At 36.9% G+C, this 14,589-nt stretch overlaps 1 protein-coding gene across 1 annotated transcript in view; it reads left to right on the top strand.

Moving 5' to 3' along the window:
* The first annotated feature begins 9,669 nt into the window (after positions 1 to 9,669).
* Positions 9,670 to 14,589, top strand: part of pex5la (peroxisomal biogenesis factor 5-like a) — an 83,761-nt gene continuing 78,841 nt past the window's right edge. Inside the window, exon 1 of the mRNA XM_017304271.1 lies at positions 9,670 to 10,193. Coding sequence (XP_017159760.1) covers positions 10,173 to 10,193 — 21 coding nt within the window. The 5' untranslated portion in view covers positions 9,670 to 10,172. The remainder of the gene's footprint in view (positions 10,194 to 14,589) is intronic.

Below are 14,589 nucleotides of genomic sequence, written 5' to 3'. Positions count from 1 at the left end.
CACATAACTCACTGAACTGACCGCAGTGAACAGCTGAATGCTAATTGGGTTATAAAGATTATATGTCTACTTTTGAGATGAGGAAGTATAAAAAGTATGATAAAAAATAAGAGTTCAGACCATAAATTAAATAAACGAATACACCAATAAATGAAAATATAATCTCTAATTCCATCCATCTGTTGTTTGTACTCACGTAATTCTTGAATTGGTCATATTGGAGGACAGGTGTGCCAACAACAGGCGTTCATGTTTTTCGATGGTTGTAGGAGACAGAAATATCTGTGACAATGATACTCTGATTCCCCACTTCCTCCCCCTTCCCAAACATATCTCATTTTAGATTTTTTTTTATCCCTAAAGAAGTACTATTACATAAATCCAAAGTGAAAGTGTTTTCAAAAACTAAAAGTGATGTAATCCTACTTTCTTAACACCAAGACTTATTGCTGAAATAGTCTTGCATAATGATGCAATCATGCAGCTTTCTGGTCCTCAATAGGAGGCAGGCGAGGCTGCAAGACAAACAGGAAMGCTCGAGAATGATATTTGCCCCAAAGTGGAAAAAAAATMATACGAGAACTACTTCAGGAAGTAACATCCAGCGACAATAGTTTGGTCGTGAAATGTACAAAACCTCATACTTATGCTATTTTGGATTTTTCAATTGTCAGAAAAATGAACGTTTGAAATTGCTGCCTATTATCACAGAGAAAAAACAAATGAAGCGAAACAAAATGGGAGGAAACTATCAGAACGGCAAACAGCTCATTGTTATTCGCACAGTTCAGTGGTATAATCTGTTTAAAGAAGTTCATTTAAATCCAGAGTTTATCAGTCAGGACAACAGACGAAAATATGGAGGTATGAGACAGAGACCACCCACAGCATCATTTAGTTGGATGTTTCATTTGACTKCTGTCTCATTCATTATGCCCATTCATCCATGCACTCCTCACACTCCAGCTCACGAGAGGCCTGAATAATGTCGATCTGAATTGCTGTTTTGGGTATCTATTGTAAAATGAGTCATTCTTTTCTRCYTCTACAATGCATGTGTGTAACTGTTAGTCTCAGCTTACAATTTGACATATGCTGTGGTTTCAGTGGGTATTTTGTACWTTTGATTTATTGTTCTTTTGTGGCTAATCTCTATTCTTTTGTTTTTCCTATAAAGCATTTTAAATTACTCTGTATGCAGGATATAAAAAAAACTCACATTGCAAATTTGGGGAAAACTACGTACATGTTATTGTTTGAAAATGACGACAGCAACACTGAAACAAATTAGATTCAGCAAAAAGTTATGTGTTTTGGATCTTTGGCAAAAAAATWAAAAAATGTGAGTTTGATTTATATTAATTTACTTGCTCAGACTTTTAGAAGCCAAAACTTAAATCTAAAAACCTTAAACGTGAAAACAAAAAGTTGGAAATAAGTGTAGAAAAAATGCTGCATGTAGAAAGAATGTGGGAATTACAGTCAGAAGGTTTTATTATGTGTTTCACATGCAGAAATGTACCMGTTTGTGAAATGGTTTGTATGTCACATGTGCCTTATTATGTGRTTTTAGTTGTCGTCATATTTAGAACGTGTGGCCACATTTTTTCAAACTTRACTCCAAATGTAAATCCAAGTAAAAAACTTCCAAATTTCATGTATCTTTCTATTAGTGAAAGCGCAAAGGCACAATTCAGTCTGCTACGTCTGAACCWGTTGGGTTATCACAGATGGTTTGTTGTACATCTGGATACCAGAGCTTYCTTGTTTTGACTTTATTTATACGCCTGAGTTCAAAAAGTGTTCTTAGAGAGTTGAAGAACACAGCTGCCATATAACATTAATTAAGTATTTTTTATTTATTAATTTTTCAAAAAGGAAAGAGTTTAWTTTTTAATCATGAGGAAAAATTATTAAATTGCTGAGCTGTTTTAAAAAAAAAGATTATTCCAGCACAGAGCATGTCCAAAGCATCATGTAGCATCGCAGCTTTCATAGGACAGTCAACTTGAAATTTTCCCAATAAATAGATGTTTAATTTCAACAGTAATGGCAAAGGTTTTTGCACAAATGCCTGTACATCAGTACTTTCAGTAGGTGAMCCAGACCTAAAGGTCAGAAGGATAATAAATTATTAAGATTATCTTAAAAAGTCCATATCATCAGTATTTAATTATTCAGAAGTCTCTGCATAATCACTTCAGTGTCAACTAAGAAAATAACCTAAGTGCTGTTGGATCCAGTTGAAAGAAGAAAAACATCTTTACCACCCAGAAATATTTCATTACAATGTTATGACCTCTTTAAAATAAATATTTTTATTACTTTAGGACATTCTAATTCAGTAAACATCTATATTACCTTTTCCACAAACCACAAACAATAAATACAGGCAGATTCATTTTCATTTATTTTCCTGGTGAACGGGTTTCGTTGAAACCTCTCAACCATTCAGAGCCTTAATTGCAGTCAGTAACTCCTTCGATTTKATCTTTTCTGAACAGATACATTTTYCTCAGGAGGCCAAAAAGAACTTTTGCTATTTTAAAACAGCTGCACTCAGAGAAATGTCATTATTCTTTGAAGAAAGATAATTTTTATGGAGCTACTTAGGCCCTAAATAGCTGCGTAAACCACATATACCAGCTGAGCAAGCATAACTCTGCCCCCCACCGCTGGAGTGACATACTGTAATTGTTTTTTGTAGTAAAAATTAGCTGTTAGTCATTAAAATGGTAATAAAACGGGACYATCTTCCTCCATGACTTATTCTCATCACTACATTGAAAGGAAACATAAACTCCTATTTGCAGCAGTCTAGAATGATATAATTTCTTCAGAATACTTTGCACAGGTTCTGAAAATTTCTCCAAACAGTAGCATCCAAACTTCTCAGACTATTTGCTAAACTTTTCCGCCTTGAATGCTTGAATATTACTGGAAGCCTTAAAACTTTGTAAGATTGCCAGTGAATCAAAACTTGAYAGAAAATTGTCACCTTCAGAGTCTTCTAAATTAAATATAGCTTTGCTGTAACTAAGARGGAAAGGTTCCTCTTCTGTAACTYCAAAGTACATCAACAGCAGCTGGAAGTAATCTTAAAAATCCGTTACATCTGATGTACTACCTTCCCTCCCTTTCTTTAGCTGGACTCATCCTGCAAGAACCATGAATGTTTTAGCAGCTGAATCACTCCCAAAGACAGAGTGAGGGTGATTAAAGGTCATAACTGGTGGACATAAATAGCATTTCTCAGTGAGATGTTCAGTGCAGCTGTACAATTCGTTATCCATCAACTCTTCATACCTAATGACCATAGCTGCAAGAGACGCATTGGCTCCAAGAGCTGATTTGACACATCAAACCCTGACCTCYACTGATTTCCACTCCTAATAGMGTGTTGGAGCGAAATATTAGAGCTCTGTTTCAGTGCAACATTGTTCTTACATTCTGCTTTACCTTTGTTAAAAACAGCTAATCCTCTTTGTAGCCACCAGGGCTTCAGGTCTGTATGCAACAACTGGGAGATGGACAAGGTCACAAGGGCCTGTCTGTTCTGGATTCTGCACAGAAACGTCATCTGATACGTTGCACCATCCAAATTAAGGCAATCACATACCAGTGTATTTTGTCTTAAGTCTTACCTTTATGTTTTCAAAAAGCACAGTGTTTCTGTTTTATGACTGTGATGACAATTTTATTAGCTGATGAGTATTTATAGTGAAATACGTATGATACCTACCGCTGCACTAATTGACCTCGCCACAAACAGTGCAGTGCACAGATAAAGGGGAGGGGTCAACGTTGTTTGAAGGCACTCGCRGCCACATGCAAAAGCAGAAATCTGTATTTGCATTCGAAACACAGTGACAATCAGTGAGTTGTAATATCAAAGCAACGCAAACCCCTTGATCCATTTTGTGGCGCTCATCACGAAAATCCTGCAACATAAATATAAATGAATGCAAATGAGCATCACTGGCTTCGTTAATCTGTAGACATTTACTTGTTATAAAAAGTTTGTATGTAAAATAATTCCAATTTGCTACACGAGAAATACATTTTCAAACACAAATACTGTTAGGTATTTATTTAATTAGACACCAGTTGCAGTCAGTTCACTTCTGGCATGGATAAAGAAACAGAATGCTTAAACTCTGCCTGTTCCTGGCCGTCCTTTAATTAAAAAGGAAGGGTTCTTAGAGTCCGTAGATCAGATTACTGATGGGTGTTGAGATGAAGRAAAACACCTTATCTAAACCTGTGTGATTAATTAACGTTGCCCTTAGTATACATGAGAACGACTTTGTGTTTCTTTTTTTTTTATTAGACACTCCATATGCAGAGCAGCAATTAAGCTCTTCCCCAAGATAGCAGTGAAAGTCAAACTGTTGGCCAGTTTGCAATTTTTCATCCAGACCAAAACAGCACAGCAAAAATTGTCAATCCAACAATATTTAGTCATCAACTGTAGTTACAACTGGCTTGTTTAGAGAAATCATGTTTAGATTAACTTCAGTGGTGATTCCTCATAAAGGGACAATGAATAGCTTTGTTTTGTTGTTTTACCTCTAGATGACATTGAGTTTTAACATTCCTTAAATAYCATTCAAGTTTGCAACATTATTTAATATTAAGGTGAATTTAATTATGATATTCTTATCTCTTAAACATGGAGGTATTACTGACCAAGAAAAGCAGGCCAAGTGAAATCATATAAACAAGGATTACAGTACATTAGGTTGGGTTTGTTACCATATTTTGTAATAAAAGTAATCTTATTATCTCATTATATGGTACATTTAACAAAACCAGCTGATGGATTCCTTAAGGCAAGGAACAGCAGAGACTGAAAGGAAAAACATGTTTGTTCGAGTGTAAGCTGGTACAAAGTGTCAACAACTTCAGATCATTTKACATAATTTGCATGCTCTATTAGTTTTTCTCATTCCCCTCTGCATCTCTTGGGTTCACTGCTAACGACTTGTCCTCCCAACAGCAGAGTTGAACCGTGGCGCCAAATAAAAATAAATCACATTTTCTGTGAAGTATCCACAGGGGCAGGAAAATGGATTGGAGAATATTGGGTTTTCTGCACAATGAACGGACAAATAGAGGGAAAACTAATGAATGGTACAGAAAAACGARAGTAAAAGTATACATTTTTGTTACAAWTTTCATTGGAAGTCATACAGGGCAATATGTTGATGGATTGTGTGGATCTATTTTGAGCAAAATTACTTAAATTGTGATGCATAGAGTTGGAACACGACTCATGTTAGAACATAGTTTTGTAATAATGCAACAAAAATTTAAAAATGACAATTACTTAATTTTTCATTTCACTATTTAGAGATGCAAAGTGTATGTTTTAGAAAAAAAATCCTACATATTTAGCATTTTTGTGGATTTCATACTGATATTTTGTACTTTTATGACCATTTTYTTYTGTGTATGCTTGTCTTTTGTCTGTAAATCCATCTGTCCRCCATCTCTAATAACGCTGTTGGGGAAAVCACACACTTTCAGATTGCAGTGTGACACTGACTGAAGGCCAGACCTATCTCAGGTAAACAAACCTGGTTGGTGACGTTGCTGCTCTTTGTTGCTTCTGCGTAAACAAAATGCAGGTGCCAGTTTGAAAAATACCAAAGGATTTAGGATTCCAATTTCTCTTTCAATTGAGGAAYCAAATTGGTTTGATTATTACTTTGACCTATTGTTGTGTGAAAACAAACCTCAGATCCCTTCTGGGAAAATGACAGATACTTGCTGAGGATTGTACTGACTGGAAACATTGAGGCAAAACCTTTGTAACACTRGTGCAGCCTGCAATGTACAGGTGTTGATGACAAGTACCAAAGTTGCAATGTCTCAAATGACTATTCAAAACAATCTACCCCAGTGTGAAAAGATTTTGCCCAGCATGTTAATTTTCAGTCACCACATTCAGACCTGATTACCACAACACTCACTGAATCAAGAAATCAATTAATTAAAGCCCATCTGACAGRATGAAACAGGTTGCAAGAAGCAACATATTATGTTTGGATTTAAAGAAATCAAAGAACAGATAAATAGATGTAACTGCAGGGAAAATGCAAGTAATGGTAGTGGTGACCCATCCCAGTTTCATCATTAGATTCGTTGACCTGATGGAACCATAAATGTTGCTCTCYATTCACATTCCCTGAGGAACGTGTTCATCCATCAGTTCATTGACTTTACTGACAATGAACCAAAGCACACAAGAAAGGTTTCATACTAAACCCAATTCAGCAAAGAAGAATGGACCAGAGTTCTTCCATAGTGTTATAAAACTCACTGGCTTTCGTCTTTTCACCAASCATKGCATGATTTGGTTTAAGAGTTTGAGTTGCTTCTTCCTTAAGTAAACACAAATCATCATTTGAAGRCATAGGGTCAAACAGAGATTTAMATTTTTATTTCTTTGGACGTTTTGCTAATTAATTAATGGGCTCGTCTAATGAATGTCAGTCTGAATCTTCTTCTTCTGGTTTTAGCCACTTAATAAAGTGGCAGGTCAGGAAATGAATCCACTATGATGCAATCATTAGGCCTTGTATTGTTTTGAAATTGTTTTTCTGGTGTTTAGCAGTTTTGAATCTTGCCAGCAAATGATACATTGCAAGATGAAAACATCTAACATCTAAGGTTATTATCTTTCATTAAAAATAAAAATACTCAAGATTTTTGGACTGAAAGTACAAAAACAGGTAAAACCTTAATACTAACCATCCATTTCTCAGAACAAATTCAAAGTGAAATAGATTTTTTTAACCTACAGAACTTGGTAATGCTCTTAATCTATTAAACATTTGGACAGAATCAAAAACTATAAAAAAGCTTTGTCATTAAGCCATTAAATCCAGACCCCACTTTAGTTGAATCTTAAGAATATAAAGCAAATGGGTTCATAAAACAAGGTTRAAGGTATGATAAATAGCAGTGTAGCTATTTGTCCCATTTTCTGCAGTAAAGTGYTAAATCATCATCTATTAGGAGCAGCAAACCAAAGCAGAGACTTTGAAKTAATAATGGCAGTAAAAACATGTATTATAATGGCCAAGTTCCTCTGATAATYTTTTGGGGTTTTGTGGGAAAAAMATCTGGTTCTCCTTAAAGATTATTGAGGAATGTTATTCAAGGATTAATGTGAGTTCTGCCAACATCTCCGCTATTTCATTCTCTAGCAATTTGTTTGACATATCAAAACTTTTTGAAGGGAGAGACACTTTTGAAGCTATACTCACCTTGACATCATGTCAGTGTGTGCTCTTGTCCCAAAGCAAGAAGTGCCACCTATAGGCGTAGATTGATCATCTGAACCTTTGAGACTGTTTTGGGAAAGTTCTTCATTTTGTCTTCATCAATACCTGTCTGTATTTTGTTTTTTAAAGCCTGAGATGAGTCATTTTTGCACAAACTTCTTTCAGACTGCGTTTCCTTACCAATCCATTGGGAATCTCCTGCTGATTTTTCCTGGAAAGTGCTCCTTACTTTTATCTGCTATTATACTGATMGTCTGTCTTGGCAAAGGACCCAAAGACTCATTCCTCCAAATATCCAAGTCTGTCACTCAGAACCTAGTGTCTTTTCCTTTCCTGTCTCAAAGTAAGGCCAGTTCTGAGGGCTACTGCTCAGACTCCTTCAACCGCGAGATAAGTAGCTGGCCCCTTTTGACAGCTTGCTTAATGAGAGCCTGAGACCCAGAGGAAGAGAGAGTGACTGATGTTTCCAATCAGACATGAGGTCAACTTGATCAGAACAGATGTGGAAGGAGAGAACTTCAACCTCTCTCTTGGAGCAGATAGAAATCATATAACTTGGCCGATTCCTTCACAAAAGGTTTTTTAGAACTTTGAATAAATCTAGGATTTAATGTCTTGAGCAACAAGATGGGTGATGTCAGGATCCTCAGGTGTTTGGTTTTTTWAAATTGTTTTTTATGTTTCGGAGTTAATTATTGTTACTTTAGTTTCACCGATACACCGATGCGCAGATCGGTAGGCAGTTTGGGGTTAAGTGCCTTGCCCAGRGGAACACCGACATGTGGCTGGAAGAAGCTGAAGTCAAACTTACAACCTTTCGATCGCAAGACAACTACTCTATAGAGCCACAGTTGCCCCAGTTTGTGTGTGTAGTTTATCCACTTAGATCAGTGATTGTTTTTCTGCACCTGGTTTCCTATGTGTCTCATTCACAGCTGTTCCAAATCCCCCTGATTAATTCACAAAAAATTGCATTCATGTGTTCATATTGTAATGCTTCATCTTAAATCGGGTTCCTGAGGTTTGTTTTGGTTGTCTCTTGACTGACGTTCCAACACGTAGAACTACTGAGTCAAAGTGGCATAAAATTATATACAAATTAATAAAAAAACTGATCACAGAACTCTTTTATTAGTTTTCCTCTAAACTTATCAAGTGCTTAATTAACCATAATTATCATGCGTTCTTTGTCTGACTTGTTAATTTGCTTCTCAACACTGATGCTGAGAAAACACTGGGTACTTTTCACTCTTGTCACATAACATGATCTCTGGTTAGTGGCGTTTTTAATTATTTACTTCTAGATGCTTTCTAGTACCCACAAGCTGTGTGAGAAGTAGCCTTATGCATCTTTAACTCAGACACTTTATTTAGTGGAAGAACTCTGAAATATATAATATATGTTCATATAAGTTCAATCCATGTTACCAGAAAGATTTGAAGGATTTTATGTACATTGGAAACTGTCCATCCCTTTTCCTAAAAAATGCAGCCAAAGTTTGAGTAGTAATGATAGTTTTAGTTAGGACAATAATTACACAAGCGACTAAATAGTCAAACTATTAAATATTTAACAAGATACACTCCTTTGTATTTACTCTAGAGACAGTGCTCTCTCCCTGCTCCTTAATCTGACGTTTGCTCTCAATTCATAAGTAAATTTTATCATTTCATTGTTTTTCTGAATTAATTATTTGCATATTTGCACCATGACACAAAGCTTACATTTATTTTTCAATATACTCCAATGGCCTCCACTGTTATGAGATGTAGTAAAACAGGAGATTCACTTCAGTGTTTGAATGCAAACAAGACAAGCATCTCTCAAAAGACAATAAAATAATGCAAAAGGAGTATCAGCTTGGAACAAAATAACCTGTTTTCATTTACATATGAAGAGATAGTCACAATTTTCACACCAGCTATAAGCCCTACTTGGAGTATAAACCCATATGGAAAAACTGAAACACTTGAGTTAAAACAGCACATCTGCCTTTGTTGCATAAATAAATACTGCAGGCTAACTTCTGTCCTGCTTCTTGCTCGTAATTAGCTTCCTGGAAATTAGGTATCTTTTGTGATTTTGGTTATGCAATTATTTCTCCCACTAATTAGCAAAAAGAAAACGGGGCTGATTTGTGCATTACATGGCGTGGAATAATGCACAGTGTTTCAACAGCCTTCATCCACGCAKAACATTTTGTCGTTTAAATTATACACATGCATGTTTCGGGAGTTGGATAAGTTTCTTCTTTGAATATTGTGCTTTGAAGGCAGATGGAGGTGTGCTTGCGTGCCTCCTTGTGGAGCGAGTGCGTCAGCACTGGAGGAGGCTCCGSAGGGACGGGTTGGCAAACAGGAAAGAGGAGCACGCTATAAGAGGAGCATTATCCGGGAGACGCGTCAAAACATTTAGCGGAGAGAGGAGGGGAGGGGGAGACACGCTGGAGAGCGCTCACAATGAAGACCTGAATTGTCTTTAATGTTTTATTTTTTTTATTTAATTTTATTTATTTTTTTCCCCCCCTTAAAGCCTATATCTTGTTTATTACATAGCGGCGCAAAACTATTAGGACGCAGTGAGGATTCTGCACCTTTTCTTTAAAGTTCGGTCCGGCGTCGCGCTCCTCGCTCCTGGGGCGCTTCTGTGTCAAATCCTGGATAAGCGCGGGGAGGGAAAAAAGTGTCAGTTTCAGCACCTCAGAGGAGGAAAGCTCCACTCTGTCTGCTCCTTCTGGGAAACCCTGCCCCAAAAACTATCCTGCCGCTTCTGATTGTGAACTGCCCCGGCCCGACAAGCTCTCCCCTGCCCGCTTCAAGTGAAGGAAGAAGCSCAGAGATCCGCTAAGGGAAGGATCGGCGACCGACTGTGTGCTCAATATGTACCAGGGGCATTTACAGGTAAGGAGCCAGACTCTGCATGTTTGTCCAGCATGACGGAGCAAACGGGCTCTTCCTGCAGCCCACTTCACATCTAAGGCATTTTGTTTATGCCATGGAGGAAAGTTAGACTTGGACTTTTTGTTCTTGTTCAGATAGAGCTAAGATTTTTAACTATTAACCCCCCGTCAAATCAAGTTGGTCGTGTATTCCGGATTGATAGTTCCCAGTGCATGTCTAAAACACGTGCAGAAGCATGAAAAAGGTAAACAACACCGTGGCATGYTTCAGATTACTTTACAGAGATATCAACTTAGCAAGATCCGTAAGTACACCGATTCTGACGTCATCTTGTCTGACGTCAAAATTGTAAACGGTATTATGTGTCCAGAGTCCCCAAGATCTAAAACCGATTTGCAAGAATCGTGACAAAAGCAGCTATTAATAAACTGCATTGTCATGCCTCAGCTTCTTAAGTTGAAGTTAGTAAAGCTTTTAAATGATCAGCTGTTTATATGCTGGTCGTAATTATGATACAAAACATCAYTCCAGTGTTTATTACTGAAAGCCTCCTCCAACTCCAGAAGCCTGATAGTTCATAGAGAGACTCCGGCTCCTAGACAGCTGATTATTTAATACGTTTGCTACTGAGACACGCCAAAGTGTTATAGTTCATCACACTGACGTAAAGGGGATTAATTAGAAATGCTTTTAAATGTGACCAGATGCGGCATATTTCTTCATCTAAATTATATGTTTTCCATGTTTCATTCATGCTTTGAGTGTCACACACTCTGTGTTTCCCATAGCATGCATGCAAGTCATAACGGCTCCGTTACAATATTAACATGTCAGAATCCAGTTCAGCCTTTGTGTGAAACAAATTGAGCAAAAACAAATGCTAATAATAAAAAAGTGAATTCTCTATTTGTAATTAGAATGAAAACATTCGTCCTGGTGTCACTTTTGACTGTGAGTCAAATGCAGAACTGTGGGCATGCATAAAATATCAAAGCTAGATGAAGCTTTGAGTTTCCCCATCAAATCGAATATAATCTGGAAGGAATGAGATTGTACATTTTAAGATAGCTGAGTGTCCTGGCATTGATAAAGTAAGTTTTTGTTAGATTAGTAATAATAAATAATATGCACACTATTTTCTGCCGGTCAGAGTGCATGCATTTAAACACGAAGGGTTTTCCTCCAATTACAAAAAGGTTAATTGTAATATCTACTTTGCATGTATATTATGCATGGAAAAAATAAAACATTAAATGATTGTTGAACACAAAAAATATTAATTGGAACTTGTTTCCCTTGTTGATGTGGCCTCTGAATGAAAGCTTGTGGCATAAATAATTGAGAAATGTGCCTCACTATTGCTTGGAATTTTAAATGATGYTCCTACATAGACTACCGGTGCATGACTCAGTTTTTCATAGCTTGAGCTATCAGATTTCCTTCCCTGAAGTTCCTATGCTTTGGAAGTGCATCTTTGTTGCATAGTTACCAGTKAACAAGATTTGGCTGCTTGGTCATTGCAGCTCGTGATGCTTTAAGATAAGGGCGTCCGGTTTCAATCTGATTCGTTTTGTACCGCTAACTCCCTCAGTTTTACCACATTTGCCTCTTATGCAGTTCTGAATGATCTGCATGCAACTATCAAGTATTGGATGGATCAATTTATCTTGGCGTGAGCTCAGTCTCATGAATGAGGCCAAACCTCCATCAAGGTTGGYTTGTGTGGATCAATTCCACGTGTAATAACGTCATAGTTTGGCATGATCGGTGTTGCCTGGCAGAAACACAATGCTGGGCTCTTCTCCCCTATTTTTTAAGCCATTTTATTTCCTCCAAATGCATCCACATGCCCCTTTTGTTACTGTTTTGTTGTCATGCATGTAGTTGTTGTCCGCCTTCTCTAAGGGGACAAAATTACTTACTGTATCCGGTGTTGGAATAGATTCGTACACTTAAAGATAAGCAGCCCAAAGGTGTGGATGTCATTCTGCCTCGTTTCTCTTTGTGTGAGCATGGAACTGGATATTCTGTGAGGCGAGCTGACTCAGCACAGCTGTTCTTCTGTCAAACAAAACAGACATATAATTGTTAGTTTGGTTGCGTGGTTTGTTTTGATGCTATTCATAAAAAAAAAAAAATAAAAAAAAAACATAAGACTTCATTTATTCTTCCTATAATGTGTGGAACTGCCACAGCAGCTTTTCTGTCCTGGCATTCATGTTTACTGTAGATCCAATTAAGGTTGCACTGGTAGTGTTTATGTAATAGACACCCTGCCTTAATAGGAGTGATACTCTGGTGCCTTCAGATATTTGGACTGTTAAGCACAACATCATTACATAATTTGATTATCATATTCAAGCTGCTGCAGGGAAGATCTTGGATGGATACAAATGCCGATAAGAAGTAGATCAAGTCTCTTAAGGTCCTAGTAATTTGCATTACTATTTTATTACACTGCTGATTTATTTTTGCAGTTTGATCTGCCAGGTCAAACACTGTTTATAGATTTCCCTCTAGTCAATTATAGTTGAGCAGAATTTTTTATTTTTATTCTTTTTACTGTATTTTTTTGTATAGCTGTTTGTTTCTGTGCTAGAGAGATTTGAGGCRATCTGGTGCATTAATGGTTTTCTGCATTTTTAGGGGGTGCTGTTATATTAGAATGCATTTAATGTGAGTAATCAGATGTGAAAAATGTCGCAGTTCTAAATGTAAAAAATATAAATAAAAAGCACCGAGCGAGCAGGATCTCACAACGGTTTATGAAAATATGTTTCTGACCATACTGCTGCGTGGTGCCACAATTTATTGTGGATCGAGTCATAACTTGCTATCAACCTTGTATTTCTGCATACAGGAAGTTTCTCACAGACTTGGTGTTGTGATGAGGTAGTTCTGGAAGTTTCTTTGATTTAGAGGCAGCTTAAAAGCCCCGACTAATTCTGGAGTATGATGAGTTATGTAACTTARATTCATGTTTGGAAAGAAAGCTCCACTGACAGAACATCTTTGCTTGTTGGTGATACATTTTTAAAACCTAAAGTTCATATTTCATAATTTTGTTACTTAGTTGTGGTGGAGCAATTACATTTAGATGAATAAATGCTGAGCAATTTCAAATACAGAAACACACCAGCACAGTCTTAATAGAACTTTTTGTTTGCCTATTTTTCCACCAAAAGATAAACATTAAATATCTAATCCATCCAATTAAAGTCTGAAATCTGCAAAAAAGTAAAGATTTAAAGGGCTAGCGTTGCATTGATTTTAAAAACACAACCTGTGCACAAAACACTGGCTTTAGCTGAGAAGTGAAAACTGAACTGTAACTGCAGAAAACCATGACCTTTACAGCAAATCGTAAATTGAGCTTGATAGAGTGGCAATGGTAACAGAGTTACTGTAGTGAGGAGGAGTTGAAAGGTTAATTGAAATAAAGCCATGCAGAGTGAAGCCAATCCTATGGGAGTCAGATTAAAAACCTACACGGAGCTGGAAGCGAATGAGCTACAATTCATCTCTGAGGTTCTTTGAATGTTCTCTCAGCTTTGTGCAGTAATACCAATAAACAACTCCRAACTTCACAGTACTGATGTTTACATGATGACCTTAAACAGAGCACAGATGTCCCTGGTGTGCCATAAACTGCGCTCGATTATCTGCTAAACAAAAATATGTAAGTAGAGGAACTTTTAGGACCAACTTTTGTGTTTTAATGCAGGAATCTTTACTCTTAAAGTTGAAAGAGTGGCACTTGCAGTATTTTAATATCTGTGTCCATTGCCACACACTGACTCACTCGTGTACATGCATACATTTGTCTTTGTGGGGGACTTGTTATTGATTACATATGCCTTTCCCTTCAAATTMAGTTTGACTATATCACCTTCTTCTTTGCTTTAATTGTAGCAATAAAATCTGAGTCGTAATGTCTTAATGATCTGAGGTGCTCCTACATTGTTGTTTGTGTCTACAGGAGTTGTYTGAAGGCATGGAGGGAGCGTTTATACAGCAGAAACAATCAGCCGCAGCTTAATGAAGTCACTTCTGTCTTTTAATTACATGAGAACGTTTTACCGTCTGATTATTTAAACCAAATCAGGGCTTTACCAAAAAGAAACACCAGTCTGGTAGTAATTTTAAGGTGTCTGACATGAAAAATATAGAGTTATTGGTAACTTGCTTTGCTTGTAAATAATAGCAGCATAGTTGAGAGTTTGGAAACATTAARATGCAAGTTTGTGTGAGCAGACAGACAAGGGCTTAAACACAAGGAAAACAGATGTATTATATAGACACGTATAATAGCCATGAACTTCTTCAACATGGATCAAAAGTTAGTGCAAACTTGACGGCTGTGAAAAGTTTATGAAAGATTGTTGTCATTAATTCG

The sequence above is a fragment of the Poecilia reticulata genome, linkage group LG4 (assembly GCF_000633615.1).
Source record: "Poecilia reticulata strain Guanapo linkage group LG4, Guppy_female_1.0+MT, whole genome shotgun sequence".
In the NCBI taxonomy this organism is placed as follows: Eukaryota; Metazoa; Chordata; class Actinopteri; order Cyprinodontiformes; family Poeciliidae; genus Poecilia; species Poecilia reticulata.
The sequence above is the reverse complement of the archived record's forward strand: the minus strand, read 5'-3'. Positions and strand labels throughout refer to the sequence as shown.